Raw genomic sequence first — 16,139 nt, 5'->3', positions numbered from 1 at the left:
AAAGGCTTTGATACCTCAGCCTTTTCATTTTACCCCAGCAAATTACCAAGGTTTCTCAGGCTGTGCTGAAAACAATGGCTTATCTGAAAACTCATGCAAGAGCAGCATTATTGCCTGTTTGTCCTGTTTTTTAAAGCCTGCTTTTCCAGTTCCAGTGTGATCCAGCAGCACTGAGGTGATGAGCAATGTACCTGTGGAGAACATCCCACCCTGACCCTCCAGCAAACACCCAGAGAACAGGAAACACTGTGGAAAGCCTGGATTAGCCCAGGAGTAAAAAAAGCTACCAATAATAAGAAGGAAAACCAAAACAGATCTATTGTTGCACTCTGCACAGTGCTCTGTTCAAATATGTCCATCCCAAAAAATCAAATTATCCTTGGATGAAATGGAGTACCTGAAATGGAACAACCTCTGTAATCCAGGCAAATTCCTAGTTAATTCACTAATGACTGAAATCTATCCAGAGCCAAAAGAAAAACAGCTGAATGTTGGAGATATCCTTGCTCCCTGACTTTTCTTTTTTGGAAAGCTTCCTGCTTGCCTTTCCCACTGATCACTGCTGTTTTCAGTAATTCTCTATTTACAGACACACACACACACACACCTCAGAAACCAAAGGGAAGCAGAATTGGCATTAAAGGTTCAGAAATGACACAGAGGAGTCCTGGGTTACTTTCTGGTCAGCTTAGTTAACTGTCCCTAGACACAGAGGTGTCTTGAACAAAAACACAGAGAGGAGACCTAAACCCACTGAGTGCATCCCCCAGGTCTGGGGTGTCCAGGCCAGGGAATGGAGCTGGGAAGGGGCTGAGGGAGCTGGGAAGGGGCTCAGCTGGAGAAAATGAGGCTCGGGGGGACCTTGTGGCTCCTGACAGGAGGGGACAGCCAGGGGGAACAGGGACAGGAGGAGAGGGAACGGCCTCAGGCGGGGCCAGGGCAGGCTCAGGGTGGGCACCAGCAGGAATTTCCCCATGGGAAGGAACAGACTGCCCAGGGAGGTTTGCAGTGCCCATCCCTGGAGGTGTCTGAGGAAGTCCTGGAGGTGGCACTCAGTGCTCTGGGTGGGGACAAGGTGGGCACAGCCTGGGCTCCATGGGCTGGGAGGGCTTTCCAACCTGAAGGATCCTGTGATCCTGTGATCCTGTGAAGCTGGCAGCCTCCTCCTCCTCCTGCCCCTGGGCTGGATCTCCTCCCTGTGTCCTGTGCCCAAGCTGCTGTGCTCATGCTGCACCTCAGGAGTGTCTGATGGCCAGTGCCAGCTGTGCTGCCACCACCCAAAGCCATCCACAGCCCACCAACGTCCTTCCCTTGTGGAGGAGACCCAAGGGGTGCTTTCCAGCCTGCCCAGGCAGGCAGAAATCACCCCCTGGGATGAATTCAGCCAATCTGGGCAGGCTGAATTTATCCAGGCTCTGGGCAGAGCATCAGCTGAAGACAAAACTGGGTAAAACACTCCTATTTAGAGCCATGCATTTCTTCCAACAAACCCCATAGCCCAAGTGGATGCCATCAATCCAGTACACTGTGATCCCATCCAGGTCAGGAATGAGAGTCCCGGCCATGAGCCACCCCATTTAGCTAATTAACATCCTACAGCTGCCCCAGGGCTGTATCTACCTCAAAATCTGACACTGGTTAAAGTGTCTCAAACAGGGCCACGATGTTCTACTGAAGTGAAAGAAAAGGTCCCTGGAATGTGGACACAGCCAGGCTGCCCTAAAAGCCAAACCATTAACCCACTTCTTGTTGCTGGGAGCTGCATCCACATGGGGGGAGGTGGGAGCAGAAACAGGGCAGCTTTAATGATAGGAATATCCTTTCAGGACCACCCAAAATACCTTTCAGCCATCCAAATCAGCTTCTTGCCTTATTTATTTCTCTCCTAATAACTCTGGCTAGGTCTGGACTAAATTAAGCAGCTAACCCTGTTTAAAGCACAGCCTGACAGCTCAGCTGAGGTGCTCCAGAAGAAGAATTTACAGCCGGGCTGGGCTCCCATTCAAGAGGCTCCAAGTGCCACGGTGGGCTGGCACACAAGCCCAGCTCCTTTTGGCCAAGGAGAGGGCCTGGCACGTTCTCCAGCTTGGTGGGGGAGACCTTTGTGGCAGCAGCACAGGAATGAGGCCATCCCACTGCTCCTGCGTGGCCCCAGCTCTCCCAGCAGGAAAACACCAGCCCAAAAGCAAAGGAAGCTCCCAGAGCATCAGGCTCAGCTTCTCAGAGGCTCTGAGCACAAACCCTGAGACCTTGGGCTCTCTGCTTCTTGCCCCTCATGCAGGTCCCTTTGGAAAATGTAAATGGTGAGGGGAAAAAAAACCCCAAACCTTTCTTGCCTCACTTTTTATGCAGTCAAAAGACAAAATGCCATGTATTCATCTGGGCTTGTTTTTTACTGCCAGTATCTCCATATTGGGTTTTGGTGTTATTATCTCCACACTGGCTCTGCCTAAATCCGTATACAGAGTGTGATTTCCTCCTCCATTTTAAGACATACCATTATGCAAATGCTACTAATGCATATACATTCCTTCACACTGAGCAGTGTCATCACAGAATCACAGGATGGTTAAGATTGGAAGGGACCAACTATTTCCTATCAGCCAGAGAAAGCAATTTCATGCATATACACTGAGTTTTCCTGCCTTCCAAGTGATGTTGCTAGCTACATCTGAGGAGAAATCTTTGAGAAACCACTTTAAAAATGCTTTAAACACTCCTCCCACCGATCTTGAGTCATAAAAGTGTCACAAAGCATCCTCCAAAGCCTAACTGGCTGTATAATAACAAGCAGCAATGTTAGCATAAGAACACATTTTCCACAATGACTTTAGCGCATTGAATGCTCTCCAGCAGAAGAATCAAGCTCAGTTTAGCAGCACAGATTTAACCACATCCACACAAACATGAGGAGGTTTATATGAAATGTAGAGCTTGAAATGTTTACTGTACCAGAACTTGACTGGCTCTCAGATGGCAGATGGCAAACTGATGTGAAATGATGTGGATCGGATATTAAAGGGGGGAAAATGAGCTGAATGCAAGAGACAGAAGAAAGAGATTGATTATTAAATGCTACAGAAAAAAGGCATCTCGACAGTGCTTTTGAGGCTGAAAACTCTTACAGAAAGGAAAGAAACAGATAGTAGCTCTTGACAAAACACTCACCAACCTCCCCTTCTCCTCAAACACCCCCACCCAGCGCAGCAAAAGCACAGGGAGAGACCAGACCCTCAGCAGGCACCTGCTGGAACCACGGGGCTGCACCAGCAAGGATCCAGTCCACTGAGTTAACCATCCTCACCCAAAGCAGAACATAGACCCTAAAAATAAATCATTACTAATCATGTGTCATCCAGCTTCCCTGTTAGGCCTCCCTCCAAAAATGTCATCTTTTGCTGAAGACAAAGCAGAGCTTTCAGAAGCTGCGGCGCACCTGGCAGAGAGACGAGCGCACCGTGCAATTACTGGAAACAAACGCCTTTCTCTCACCTTCCCTCTCTTCAGAGGCACACGCAACAGGCTCTGAAAGTCCCCAAAGTTAAGCTCTCAATAGTAATAAATGTTTTCTTTTCTCCTGCTGTTGTTGTTGTACAAAGCAGACTCACTTTTCAGAGCGGCACGTGACAGGTCTCGCTCGCTCCGAAAACACACATTATGCAGCTGCCAGAGCTGAAAGCCTGTGTTTAATTTGTCAAAGCTTCCAACTCTTCACAGATGGAACTCTTTTTAATGGCCCAACGTCTCTGATACTTCATCTGGCAAAGAAATCCAGGTGGTTTTTCCTTCCCCTCCACTCCAAATGCAGATAAAAGCTTCCCCCTGTCCCCTCCTGCCACCCACGCCAGGCTGGGTCTGGTTCTGCACTGCAGGCAGCAAACACGGAAAGTCTGGATTGCACCTGCCCCACTCCTGGGGCTGCTGCTGTCCCAGTGCCAGCCCGAGGGCAGGGAAGCAGGGATGGCTGCTGGGAACAGGTCCCCTGGCTCCTGGGAAGGGCTGGGTGAGGTCACCTCACCTGCCTGGCACAGGGGAAGGGGCTGGGGGAGGGATGCAGAGCTGGGGGCACCAGGGTGGCTGCACCACCACAATGTGGGGCACCCAGGGGCTGGGAGAGGGTCCCACCCTCAGCTTGGTGCCACTGCAGGGACAGGGGAAGGGCAGCAGCAGGGGCAGAGCCAGCAGGTAAAGGCACTTCCACACTCATGCACAGCAGCCAGAGTGGGGAGGGCAAGCCCCAGCCTGCTGTCCCTGCAGCCACACCAAGTCAGCTCCAGCTGCAGGGAATTCTCTGCTGTGCTCCTGCCCCAACACTGCAGTGTGATTTGTGTTTTTCACCCCGGACAGAACTGTGTCCCAGTGCAGAGCAGTCCAAGCAGTGGCACACGAGGCTGCAGCGATTTCCAGCTGCCCCAGGGCAGGTTTACCTTGCAGATCATTTCCAGCACGTCCCTGGAGGTGTCCCCGGGCCGGATGACTGTCAGGGCAGGCTGGTTGTTGGGCAGGCAGAACCACGAGGGCGTGAAGTACTCGTGCACCCAGATATCACAGTCGGGGTTGTGCTGGTGGACGCTGCTCAGGGCCACTTCTTTGTCCCTCTAAATAAACAGAATCCATCATGACAATCCCAGCCCAACACAGCTCCCTCTCCATCAGTAACTAGTGCATTATGTGCTGCACCAGAGCTCTCAGAGAGAAGCTATTTTGCTCCTAAGGCCAGGCTGAAGGCTTGTCTGGACAGGAACCTGCAGGTTTCCCTGAGCAGGGTAGAGTGTGCCTCCTGTGCCACCCACACAGCTACAGTGCTGCAGTGTGCTTCTCCTGGGGTTTCACCCTATGCCTACTGGGAATGCCAGGAATGCAACAACAAAACAGCAGGGATGAAAGCAGATTTGAATTTAAAACCCAAATGTGCAGTATTTCTGAGTAAACCACAACAAAACCGTTGTGGGTACTGCAGCTCCAATGCTTAGAAATGGCAAAACAGCAAATCTTCTTATTGATTCTGAATTGAATGGCTGCAAACGTGGGGGAAGGAGGCAGCTGGAGAGCTGGGGTTTTACCTTGCCATCTGGGACTGTGTCATCAAAGATCCCTTCAAGAGATTTCTTCACTGAATCCACTCCTTCTCCAAACACCTAAGGAACAAGAGAGGGGATCTGCTTTAAACCAGAACTGACTCCCTGTGCCAGGGGCAGAACAGCCTGTCTCACATCCAGCACGGGATTCAAACTGAGAAATACAAACAGCCATCTCCAAACACACTGCTTGCAGAAATGCTTCACTCTTGTGGAAATCTGGGATGGGGGAAACCTTCTTCAGGGTGGGTGAGTCACATCCAGCAGCCCCTCTAAGCTCTTTCTGCTTCAGCCTGTCATCCAAAAAGGAACAGCACAAGAACAAGGAGGTGTTTCCAGCAGAGAGGGGACCCCAAACACCAGGCCAGCTCACTGCAGGTGCCATTCCTTAAATACAGAAGTGCTGTCCTGTGTCCCCCAGCCCCAGCTCCTCACTAGGACCACTCCTCCTGAGCACAGCTGTGGCTTTACTGACACGGGCACACCTTTGCACCAGCCTCTGTCCAGACCTGGGCCCTCCACCAAGGTCTGCAGGGCAGTGACCTGGGGACCTCTCCAACAGTCCCTGCCTCTCTGCCACTGGAGAAAAGGCAAACAGCAGCCTGATGGAAGAGAGGGTGAGGTGAAAAACAAGCTGGTGATGGGGTGGTACAGGATAATTAGAGGCCACTTCTGCTTGGAGGTCTGTCCTGACTGCCTTGGTGGAGCTGGACTAATTTAATCTCTCCTAGTGCTGGGTTTCTCCACCAGTAAAAGTGGGAAATGAACACTTCCCCACCTCTGCTGAGGACTCAGAAGGGCTCTGTTTCTGGCTGGCTCCGTAACGAGCCAGCTGCCAAAACGTACTCAGCAAACATTCAGGCACAAGGCAGAGTAACCCTTCTCTAATGGAACAGGAGCTGGTAACCCAGCATGGAGCCAGAGAGCCAAAACCAACAGGATCCCCTGCAGGAGGAATGACCAGACAGGAATATGTGCAGCATCCAGCCCAGGTCAGCCCAGGGCTGCAGCAGAAGGGCAGGCAGGGCTGGTGCGGCAGCAGAACCCAACAATGAGAACTCAAAAGGTCAGTTTTGTAGCTCCACATCAGCACAGCCCTAGGATCAAGTTGCTGGAATGTTAATTATTGCCTGGCTAAAATGAAGCAGGGACCAGGCAGGATGGGAAAAGGTCTCTGCCTTTTGGGGATTTTCAGCTGGCTGCTCCCAATAGGCAACACTTTGCCCAAGCAAGGGAAATGTGTTCAGGCACTGCGTTCAGACACTCTGCTACTTCCTCAAAACTTCACACTTTTTACAACTCTCTGCACAATGGATTTCCTTTAACCTGGAACAGAATCCCTCTCCATGCCTGTGCTGTGGAGGAGTGAGGGGGGCAGGAGCAGGAGAGGCAGCGTGAAGAATGCAATTATCTCCACTGAAAGGAAAAACAAAAGGGACCAGCCCAGGGGGGAAAAAAAAACAGATTTGAAACACAGCACAAGCAGGATCCCAGCTCAGGACAAGGGATTTGGGGCAAGCAAATACAAAGCAACAGGGATGCTGCAGCATCAGCACAAGGAACTGGGAACGTGCTCTTGGAGCTGCAGTCCAGCCAAGCCCCTGGGCTTTTGCTCAGCCTCTAAATATCAGGTGAACTTTCAGTGTCTCACTCCAAACAGGCTGATCATCCTCTGCTGAACAAAACAAACAGCCACTGCTGCTTGAACAGACAGCACAAGAAATCACAGGGCACAGAGCAGCGTGGGTCCCCAGCCTTTCTCCCACAAGAAGTGAGGGAAGAGAAAGAAAGGCAGAGCCTACATTTCCTGCAATTAGATGAGGTATGGCTCTCAAAAAGTGTAAGCTGTAATTAGGGATGTTTGCAAAGAATAACAGGGAAGCACCTTCCTACCACACTGGAGCACGTTTTCTAGAGAAAGATCTGGGCAGTGACTGGGTGGAAACTGCACAACTTCTGCTTTTTTATAAATCTGAAGCAAAACAGGGAGTGTCCCAACTGAATGCAAAGCTTCTTGTCACTTTAGGAAGTTTTCACCAAACTCAGCTACATTTAAATCATTGTACAAACTCATCATTTTAAATCAAAAATAAGCAAACAAGTCTGGATTGTTTGGGGGCTTTTTCTCTCCAAAGCTGTGTCTGTATTACACTGCTGCTTTGCTGCTCCTGAGATTAGGGAAGGCACCTGCAGGAAAAGCAGAAGGAGCAGAAATGCTGAAAAAAAGGGCAAATTCCAAGCCTTTGGTAGGAGCTGCTGTGCCCTGGTGTGCAGCTGCAGCCCCTGATTTTGGAAGGGGATGAGGAATGCCATGACTCTGTGAGAGCTGCATTCTGCCCACCAACAAACCACCCCTGCAATAACACCACCCCAAACTCCCACCTCTTACCTGGTTAATGCTGGGCCTCCCCTGCTTCTTCTTGGAGGTAGTGTCCAGCCCCCAGAGAGAAGAAAACCTGCTCCTCCTCTTGCTGGCAGACCTGGACATGGCCTGTGTCCTCCTCCTCACTCCCGACTCCCCCGTGCGAGCCGCCACCTGTCAATGCCACGGGGCTTCAGCATCAGAGCTGCAGCAGCCCAGCACAAACCCCTCCAAATGGGGGGTCTGGGGGGAAAAAAAGGCAAATCCTATGGGAACTCAGGGTTCTCACTGCTGGGACAGTGGGGATGCTGCCAGGCTGCTGCCTTGTCACTGCAAATTAACTCACTTCTGCCAACATCCAATAGCAAATATTGAAATGGACAGTACACACCACCTAATCATCATTGAGCAAAACCTCAGGACCAATGAAGGGTTTGAGTTTTTTCTTTTATTTTCTTTTCCTAGCAAGGTTTCAAAGCTGGACATGTGAAACCTGAGATTTCCAAACTTATCAGTTGCTTCCCAAAAACCCGGTCCTCCTCTTTGCTCTTTCCTGTGGAAACACTCTGGGCATCCTGGTGCTGACTCAGAAGGGCAGCAAGGCCAGATAAAGGCTTGCAGGGAGCTCATGGCATTTAGGCCTGCACTTCCTTAAAGATAAGTGACATCTGAAGGACTGAGCAAGGCACAGGAAGGGGAAAAGTGAGCTGAAATGACCCTTCCCATCAGAGCAGTGTCAGCTGCCCTACAGCAAAATGCCCTGTGGCAACAAGAGACACTGCCTTGACTGAGCCCAGTATCTGGGGAGCTCGGCAGGAGATCACTGGGACGTCACTCAGAGCTGAACAGTTCAGGCCCAAAAACAATCTGTCTAATCAGATTTCCCAGGTGGAGGCGGCCTGAGGAGAGGAGCTCCTCTCCTGCCAAAAAGGGAGCGGTAGGGAAGGGCAGGAGGCAGGGCACAGACAGACAGACAGACAGACCCACCCTGCTGACTGCACCTCCTGGAGCACCTCAGTGCTGCATTCCCACAGCCCAGAGCAGCAGAATGGCCCTGGGAACACGGAGGGATGTCCCCAGCTGAGGAACTGGCTGGATGCAGCACATCCAAAACTACAGCTGGGATGGACAGAGGGCTGGCTGCTGGAACTGGGTGGGGAATGGGGGCTCTCCTGGGGAAACAGGGGAAATCCAGCAAAAGGAGAACTTGAGCACCACAGCAACACCTCCATTTCCACAGTGAGAGGCTCCACAGCTGTCCTGGGACATTTACACAGAGCCACCCGGGGGAACTCAGCACATCCTTGGATGAAAGTACTGAGAACATCTTCAGGAGCCTGGGGCCATGGAGTCAGTATCATCTGGGATGGAGGGGACCTTAAAGCCCATCCCAGCCCCTGCCATGGACAGGGACACTTTCCACTATCCCAGGCTGCTCCAAGCCCCGTCCAGCTTGGCCTGGGACACTTCCAGGGATCCAGGGGAAGCCACAGCTTCCCTGGGTAAATTCCCTCCCTGAAACTTGAGTTAGGGCTCCTCGCATGAAGCTGCATTTCCCCACGTTCCTGGGGGCAAAGGAGGACATGAGAGTTTGCTGAGGAGAAGAAAACACGTGTCTCTTCCAACACAACATTTTTCCACACATATTTTTTCCCTTGGCTCTCCAGAGACACCAGCATGAAGAGGCAGACTGTTTTTCAGGCTAGAGCTCAGTGCTTTGCTTGATGTGAAAAAAAAAAAAGCATAAATGCAAATTACAGCCCGGCACTTAAAAAATATAATAAATCCAGCAGCAATTAGCAGGATGATGACGCTAATCTTTTCATATAGGAAAGAATAAAAACGCCCCTGACTGAATTACAGCTCTGCATTCAACTGAAGGCTACAGCTGACATCTACAAGACAACAGTGGAGCTCAGCTATTTCTGTGAACCTCCAGGAGTCCAAGCTGAAACTACAAGAACTTGACTCAAATTCATTTTGCAGAACATTGCCCTGTACTTTTAAGAGCTGGGCTGTTACAGTACTTAAATTTCAACAACCATTACTTGCCACACCATAGGCAGCAGTTTCCCCTCCCTTGTGGGGCATCAGGTGCTGATGACCATTGGAATAATTGGTTGGAATAATTGGAATAAAGTCAGATGAGCCCAAGAAGGTCTCAGCCAGCACATGCTGAGGGCTTCAGAACGGCTCCCACTGACTTGATGGGATGTGTGGATCACACCCAAATCCGTGGACACACATGACCCTGGAAGACCTGAAGACACTTGAGATGACCAGGAAGATCTGTTTCTGGTGGAAATTCCAAATGACACGTCTAGGACAGAGACGGCTCTTCCCCAGCCGCTCCTGCAGCCCTGCTGAGCCCAGCCCAGCCCTGCTCACTCACCAGTGCGTGGAAGGAGGACACGGAGAAGATGCCCAGGCGGCCCATGGCCACCTTGGTGGGGCGGCTGGCGAAGGCCAGCAGGCGCTTGGGGTTGGGCAGCTCCCCGCCCTGCAGGCTGGCCAGGTAACAGCGGTAGCGGAACAGGTCCATCTGGAACTGCTCCAGGTTCTGCTCCCACACGAAGATCTGCCAGGGGACACAGGGGACAACAGCCTGGTAAATGCCTTGGAACATTTCCCACTGACACACTCTCAGAACCTCTGCTGGTCAGAGGGACTCTGAGATATGTACAAGTCTCTTTTCCCAGCCCAGCAGTCAAAGAAGGAGTCAGAATTCTTCTGATCTCATTCTCAAGGTTGTTTATTATTTCTTATCTATAACATTCTTTTTCTGACCCACCAAGGTCTGTCTGACAGGTCAGACAGAGGCACACTGCCCACCTCAGAGGTGGTGCTATCTTTTTATACTAAAAACTACATGTACATTATTTACAGTAACTTCCCAATACCTATCACCCATGTTAGACAGTGAGCTTCTACTCTAAACCAATCTAAAAATGCCACCATCACCCAGAAGATGGAGGCCAAGAAGAAGAAGGAAAAAGAATAAGGCACGGCCAAATTCCTCCATCTTGGGATCCCGAGCCCCAATTCTAAAAATCACAAAAATCTGTTTTTCACCCCGTGACAAACTGTTATTCTACCTAAACTTTCTTGATTTGTAATTCTTCAGAGAAAGGTTGGAAATTGTTTTTTCCAAGGGCTAGATCAAAGGCACGGGGGTCTTGGGCTCTGTGCCAAGGTCTCTGAGCCCCCTGGCAGGGGTTTGAGCCCTCCAGGGCAGCCAGAGGAATTTCCTGGGTTCCAACAACACACCTGTCACTATGACATTTTCTGAAAAGTCCCTCTGTCAGGGTTTTTTCTCCTGAGAAGCTGAGAAGTTTCAGAAAAGAAATGTAAACAATAATTATTTGATTGCTTTGGAGATTGTTTACTAACAGGTGTATATTTAATTAGTTTTATGTGAATTGTGTGAACTTAATGACTAATTTTAGTTTAGCTGTTTTGGGATTCTGGTCAGTCATGGGTTTTTATTATTCATTCTTTTCTAGCCTTTTGATACATCTTTTCTCCATTCTTTTTAGTATAGTATTTTAAATATAATATAATATCAGAAAATAATAAATCAGCTTTCTAAGAACATGGAGTCAAATTCTCATCTCTCACCTCGTCCTGGAAACCCTCACAACACCACACTCACCCTTTTCACCAGTGCTGATATCTCACCCAACAAACCCTGACTGCTGATATTCCCACATTCCCCTCCCCTCCCAACCCCCCAAAGGATGCAAACAGTTAAAGAGTTTTGATTAGATGGAAAACAACTTTCTACATTTGTGGCAAAAGTCTCCTCCTGGGACAACTGCTCCTTTGATACAATGCTAATTAACAGGATTAAATATTCATTTTTAATTTTCTTTGTATTTCCAGGATTCTCTGCTCAGCAGTCCCTTAAGAGGCTTCTTTCATGCATCACGAGCATGTGAAGAATCAGAAGAGCAAACCCCACCAAACTCCAGGCACAGGGCAACCCAAATCAGCAGCCACAGCAGCAGCTTTGCTGTGAGCAACAACAGAGCTTGAAAAAGTGCCATACACTGGGGATAATTAATCTGATCAGCAAAGAGTGCTGCAATCAGCCTATGGAAGGACTTATTTAAATAATTCAAATAGCTTATAGGAAACAGTTGCAAAGCATCCAGACAAACTCAGTTACATAAAGAGAGAGACTGCTCTGCCCTCTCACTGTGACTGACAGCTTTGAGTAGGATTCTTTAGCATCTCCCTCCTCTTTCTCCTCTATTTCCCCTCCTCACGGGCTTCCAGGGGGTACAAATCCCTTTAGCTCAGCCCCAGCCACTTCCCCCCATGCTCTGCATTACAGGCACACTTGGCAGCCACGGTAGGAAAGCTCCAAATGAGGGAAGCAGCAGCCATATGTCAGATTTCCCAAAATAAGGTGCTGCTGCAGCAGTGGGAGAGACATCTGCTCGAGGCTCTCTGCTGCTGAAAGCCAGCCAGCCACGCTGTCCACTTGAAGGCAGCAGGAGAGGGCCCAGGGCAGCCAGGGATGCAGCCACAAGGTCAAGGCAGGCCCTTGTGGCAAGCAGAAACCAGGCATGGCTTCCTCAGCCCAGCTGCCAGCAGGAGCAGCAGCCTCTGGCACACTTAAGGCAGCAGCAGCAGAGTTTGTTGGTGTGTGAACAGCTGCTCCCCAAGGCATCCCCCAGCCATGGCCTGGCAGCCTCCTGCTATCCAAATCTCCTGGAGGCCAGCAGAGAGCCCATGCTGGACCTTAGCGGAGCAATGGTGCAGCTAAGGCAGCCAGCACCGCTCTCCTGCTCCCACCTCCTCTAAAAGCCCTTAAACCCTTGCTAGGGACTTTTTGTTGGAATTCAGGCCATCCCTCTGGCTGTCCTGGACTGCCCAAACCCCTGCCAGGGGGCTCAGAGACCCTGGCACAGAGCCCAGGACACCTGTGCCTTTGATTATGACCCATGGAAAAAATTACCAACCTTACATGAGGATCTGCAAGCCACGAAAATCTAAGTAGAATAATAGTTAGTTTGTCACGGGGTGAAAAATAAATTTTTGGGGTTTTTAGAATGGGGGTTCAGGGGGCAAGATGGAGGAGTCTGGGCATGTCCAGCCTTTCTCCTTCTTCTTCTTCTTGGCATCCATCTTCTGCTGTGATATTGGCACTTTTGGATTGGTTTAAGGTAGAAGCTCACTGTCTAACACAGGTGATAGGTATTGGGAAGTTATTGTAAATACTGTACACGTAGTTTGTAGTATAAAAAGATAACACCACCCTGGGAGCAGCCAGAGTGCCTCTGTCTGACCTGCTGAACGGACCTCAGCAGGCCAGAGAAAGAATTTTATAGATAAGAAGCAATAAACAACCTTGAGAATGAGACCAGAAGAGTTATGACTCCTTCTTCCACCACCAGGCTGGGAAAAGAGGTTTTCTAACACATCTCGGGGTCACTGTGACCAGCAGAAGCCCCGAGAACTTTTGAGTTTACCTGATCCAGTATGGTCTTCTTCTTCTTGGAGTCTGTGACGGAGGACAGCTGCATTTCCCCCATCTTCTTCATCTTCTCGTCCATGTCGATCTTCTGCTCCAGCTTCTTGATCTCAGTCTTGAGCAGCTTGAGGGTGTCCTCCTTGTGGTGCTGCCGCGCCACGGCGGTGGCGCAGGCCGAGTGGATGGCCGTGATCCAGTTCTCCAGCTCCGTCTGGCTGCACGTCTGCCCGGGGGAAAGGGGGAAAGAACTCAGCACCCTCCTCCAAACTGATGCCAGATTAACACATGCAGCTCCGAGCAGGTTCCTCTGCCTTTGATCTCCAGATTCAAAGCCTTAAATCCACTTATGTACCCCCATCATCCCTAAGCAGGCCGTTTTTAACTCTTGGAATTACACCTCTGTCTGTGCTTTGCAGCTGGGGGTGCTTCCCAGCAAGGCCTCAGCAATCACCTCCCTGGCCACAATTTCTAGCCTGGCATTTAACCATGGATCTAAACTCCAGCTCCTTAAGGCAGGGAATGCACCACTGCTGTGCCCTTCCCAGGATGGAGAGCTTTTCTGGCATGCAGCAGATAATAATAAATTAATGGCAGAAAATGTGACCATGAGAAGTATGAGTAGCTTTATGGTGGTGCACAGACAAACAACTTTCTGTTTCTGAAGGCCCAAAAGCACTCTGAAGACACGCCTGTTACCATTAAAGGCAGGCCCATCCTCGTTTCACAGCTCTGGCACTGTCCCTTCCCAAGCATGGATGTGGCAGTTTGGGAAAAGGGGACATTTCTCCTTGCTGGAAGTGCCCAAGGCCAGGTTGGACAGGCTTTGGAGCAACCTGGAGGAGTGGAAGGTGTTCCAACCCATGGCAGGGCATGGAACTGGATAACCTTTAATGTCCCTTCCAGCCCAAACCACTCCATGAGACACCAGGCTGGAGCATGGGACACCAGCACTTCTTTCTGGAAAAGAACTATTCTGATTAGAGGCTTCTGACACACAAAGAAGAATCTTTCCAGATTTCAAAATAAAAAGTCAATCTAAGGCCTTTTACTAAACTCCATTCCTTTTTACAGCAGGTCATGAAACAAACTCTCGAGGCAGCTCAGGGCTGCAGAGGACTTTGTGTGAGTGTCAGCCTGTGGCAATAATCACACTGGTATTTGGCTGGAAAAGCAGCAAGGTGCCAAACCACCTTGTTCTAATTAAACTTTCTGATGATGCCTGATCTATTAATAGACAGCCCAGCATGACTTCTCCATTTGCTGGAGAAGATGAGGAAGGTCATCCTCGCTGAGGTGACAACCAACAGCCAAGGATGAAGCTAAGGAGAGCTCCCCAGAGAGGCCCAGCTGGGCCTCACACTGATGCTCCCCAAACTTTGGTGGCACAGGTGTGTCCCAGAATGACACCACTTCCCTCACTCAGGCTGTAAGCCCCAAGCAGAAGCAGGATCTGCTGCAGAAGGACTGAGCTCCTCCTTCCTGTCACCATCATGTTTTCTGAAAAATCCCTTCCCCAGGATTTCTCTCCTGGGAAGCTGAGAAGCCTCAGAGAAAAATGGAAACAATAATGATCTGATTTTCTTCCCCTGTGTTTTGCTGCTTTGGAATGTGGTTTGGACATGTTTACCAACTAGTCATTGTTTCATGTGAATTGTTTTAACTTAAGGACCAATCATGATCAGGCTGTGTCAGACTCCGGAGAGAGTCACGAGATTCATTATTATCTTTTAGCCTTCTGTCTGCATTCTTTCTCTATTCTTCAGTATAGTTTAGTACAGCATTCTTTAATATAATATAAGTACATAAAATAATAAATTAGCCTTCTAAGAACATGGAGTCAGATTCAATCATTCCTCCCAGCAAGGGGGGACTCAGAAAATACCAAAAATACCAAATCCCCTGCCTTCAGTTGGCACTGCCCACGGGCTGTGGCTGAAGGTGGCCAGGCTCTGCCCAGGCTGTAGCACTCATGAGAGCAGGCTCCCATTGCACTGCTGAGGACACTGGGAGCCCCCCTTGCTGAGGAATGTCTGCTGGAATTATTTGCCACAACAGGAGACACTTTGCCCACAGTCAGGTGCTGAAACCTCATCCCCAGCACAGAAGAGATCAGCACTGGACTTAGAATGAGCTTTGTTAATTCCTAGCAAAATCCCAACAGCCTTTGTTATCTTATTACATTTCAAAGTATTACCTGCATACCATCAGATTCATTTTTCTTTTTGGTTTCCTGGGGAGAGGGAGGGAAAAAGGGTCTGGAGTGGATTTTACCCCCCTGGCAGATGAGCAGGGATGAGAATTGCTGCCCTTCCCAAGGGGAAGGACCACACCAGCGAGCTGCAAACACCTCGTGGTGTCAGAAGCTGCTGTGAGCTGCTGGCACACACGTGTGCCATGTGCCAGGGTTTGTGTGGGCACAGCCAGAGCTGCCTGAGCCACGTGGCTGGGATGGGGATGGGATGTCTCTGGGTGCACTGCAGTGGGCAGGCTCCCCACAAGGTGCCCAGGGGGTGTGGGATCACCACCAGCCCTGTTTTCCCTTGCACAGCACAGAAAGAGCCTCCTCAGGGCTGTGCCACTCCCTGCCAACCCCTGCCACAGCTCTGTGCTGGCACACACAGCCAAGGGCCACTCCTCTGAGGGCATCCCCTCCTTCCCCCCCTGCTTCCCTGGCAGAAGGGACACATCACAAATACTTCTGGCAATAGAAATGACTGGGTTCTGCTTGAAAAGGCTCAGTTTTGCTTCCTCCCTGCTCAAAAAGCTACCTGTGGCATGATGACACTGGGCTCTGGGGGAATAAGCTTTGGGGTGAGTCTGGGAGCCCACAAGAAAAACACAGAGGGGATTCTTTGTAAGGATATGGAGGGACACGACACAGGGAATGGCTTCCCACTGCCAGAGGGACATTGGGAAGGAATTCCTCCCTATGAGGGTGGGCAGGCCCTGGCACAGGGTGCCCAGAGCAGCTGTGGCTGCCCCTGGATCCCTGCAAGTGTCCAAGGGCAGGTTGGACAGGGCTTGGAGCAGCCTGGGACAGTGGGAGGTGTCCCTGCCCATGGCAGGGGGTGGAACAAGGTGATCTTTAAGGTCCCCTCCAACCCAGGCCACTCTGTGGCTCTGTGATCCCCTCTCACCTGGAGGAAAGCCTAAATACTCATCCCCTTCCCAGGGGAGAGGGGCAGGGCAGTACTACAGAAGGAAAAATCCCACTGAGGTG

General features: G+C 50.3%; 1 protein-coding gene across 1 annotated transcript in view; it reads right to left on the bottom strand.

Moving 5' to 3' along the window:
• The window catches only part of TIAM1 (TIAM Rac1 associated GEF 1), a 144,831-nt gene that overhangs the window by 40,762 nt on the left and 87,930 nt on the right, over positions 1–16,139 (bottom strand). The window contains 5 exon segments of the mRNA XM_030971910.1: positions 4,428–4,598; positions 5,064–5,138; positions 7,468–7,614; positions 9,833–10,018; positions 12,918–13,142. Of these exon segments, the coding sequence (XP_030827770.1) occupies positions 4,428–4,598; positions 5,064–5,138; positions 7,468–7,614; positions 9,833–10,018; positions 12,918–13,142 (804 nt within the window).

This window comes from Camarhynchus parvulus, chromosome 1 (assembly GCF_901933205.1).
Source record: "Camarhynchus parvulus chromosome 1, STF_HiC, whole genome shotgun sequence".
Lineage (NCBI taxonomy): Eukaryota > Metazoa > Chordata > Aves > Passeriformes > Thraupidae > Camarhynchus > Camarhynchus parvulus.
This window is presented reverse-complemented; position numbering and strand designations above follow the sequence as displayed.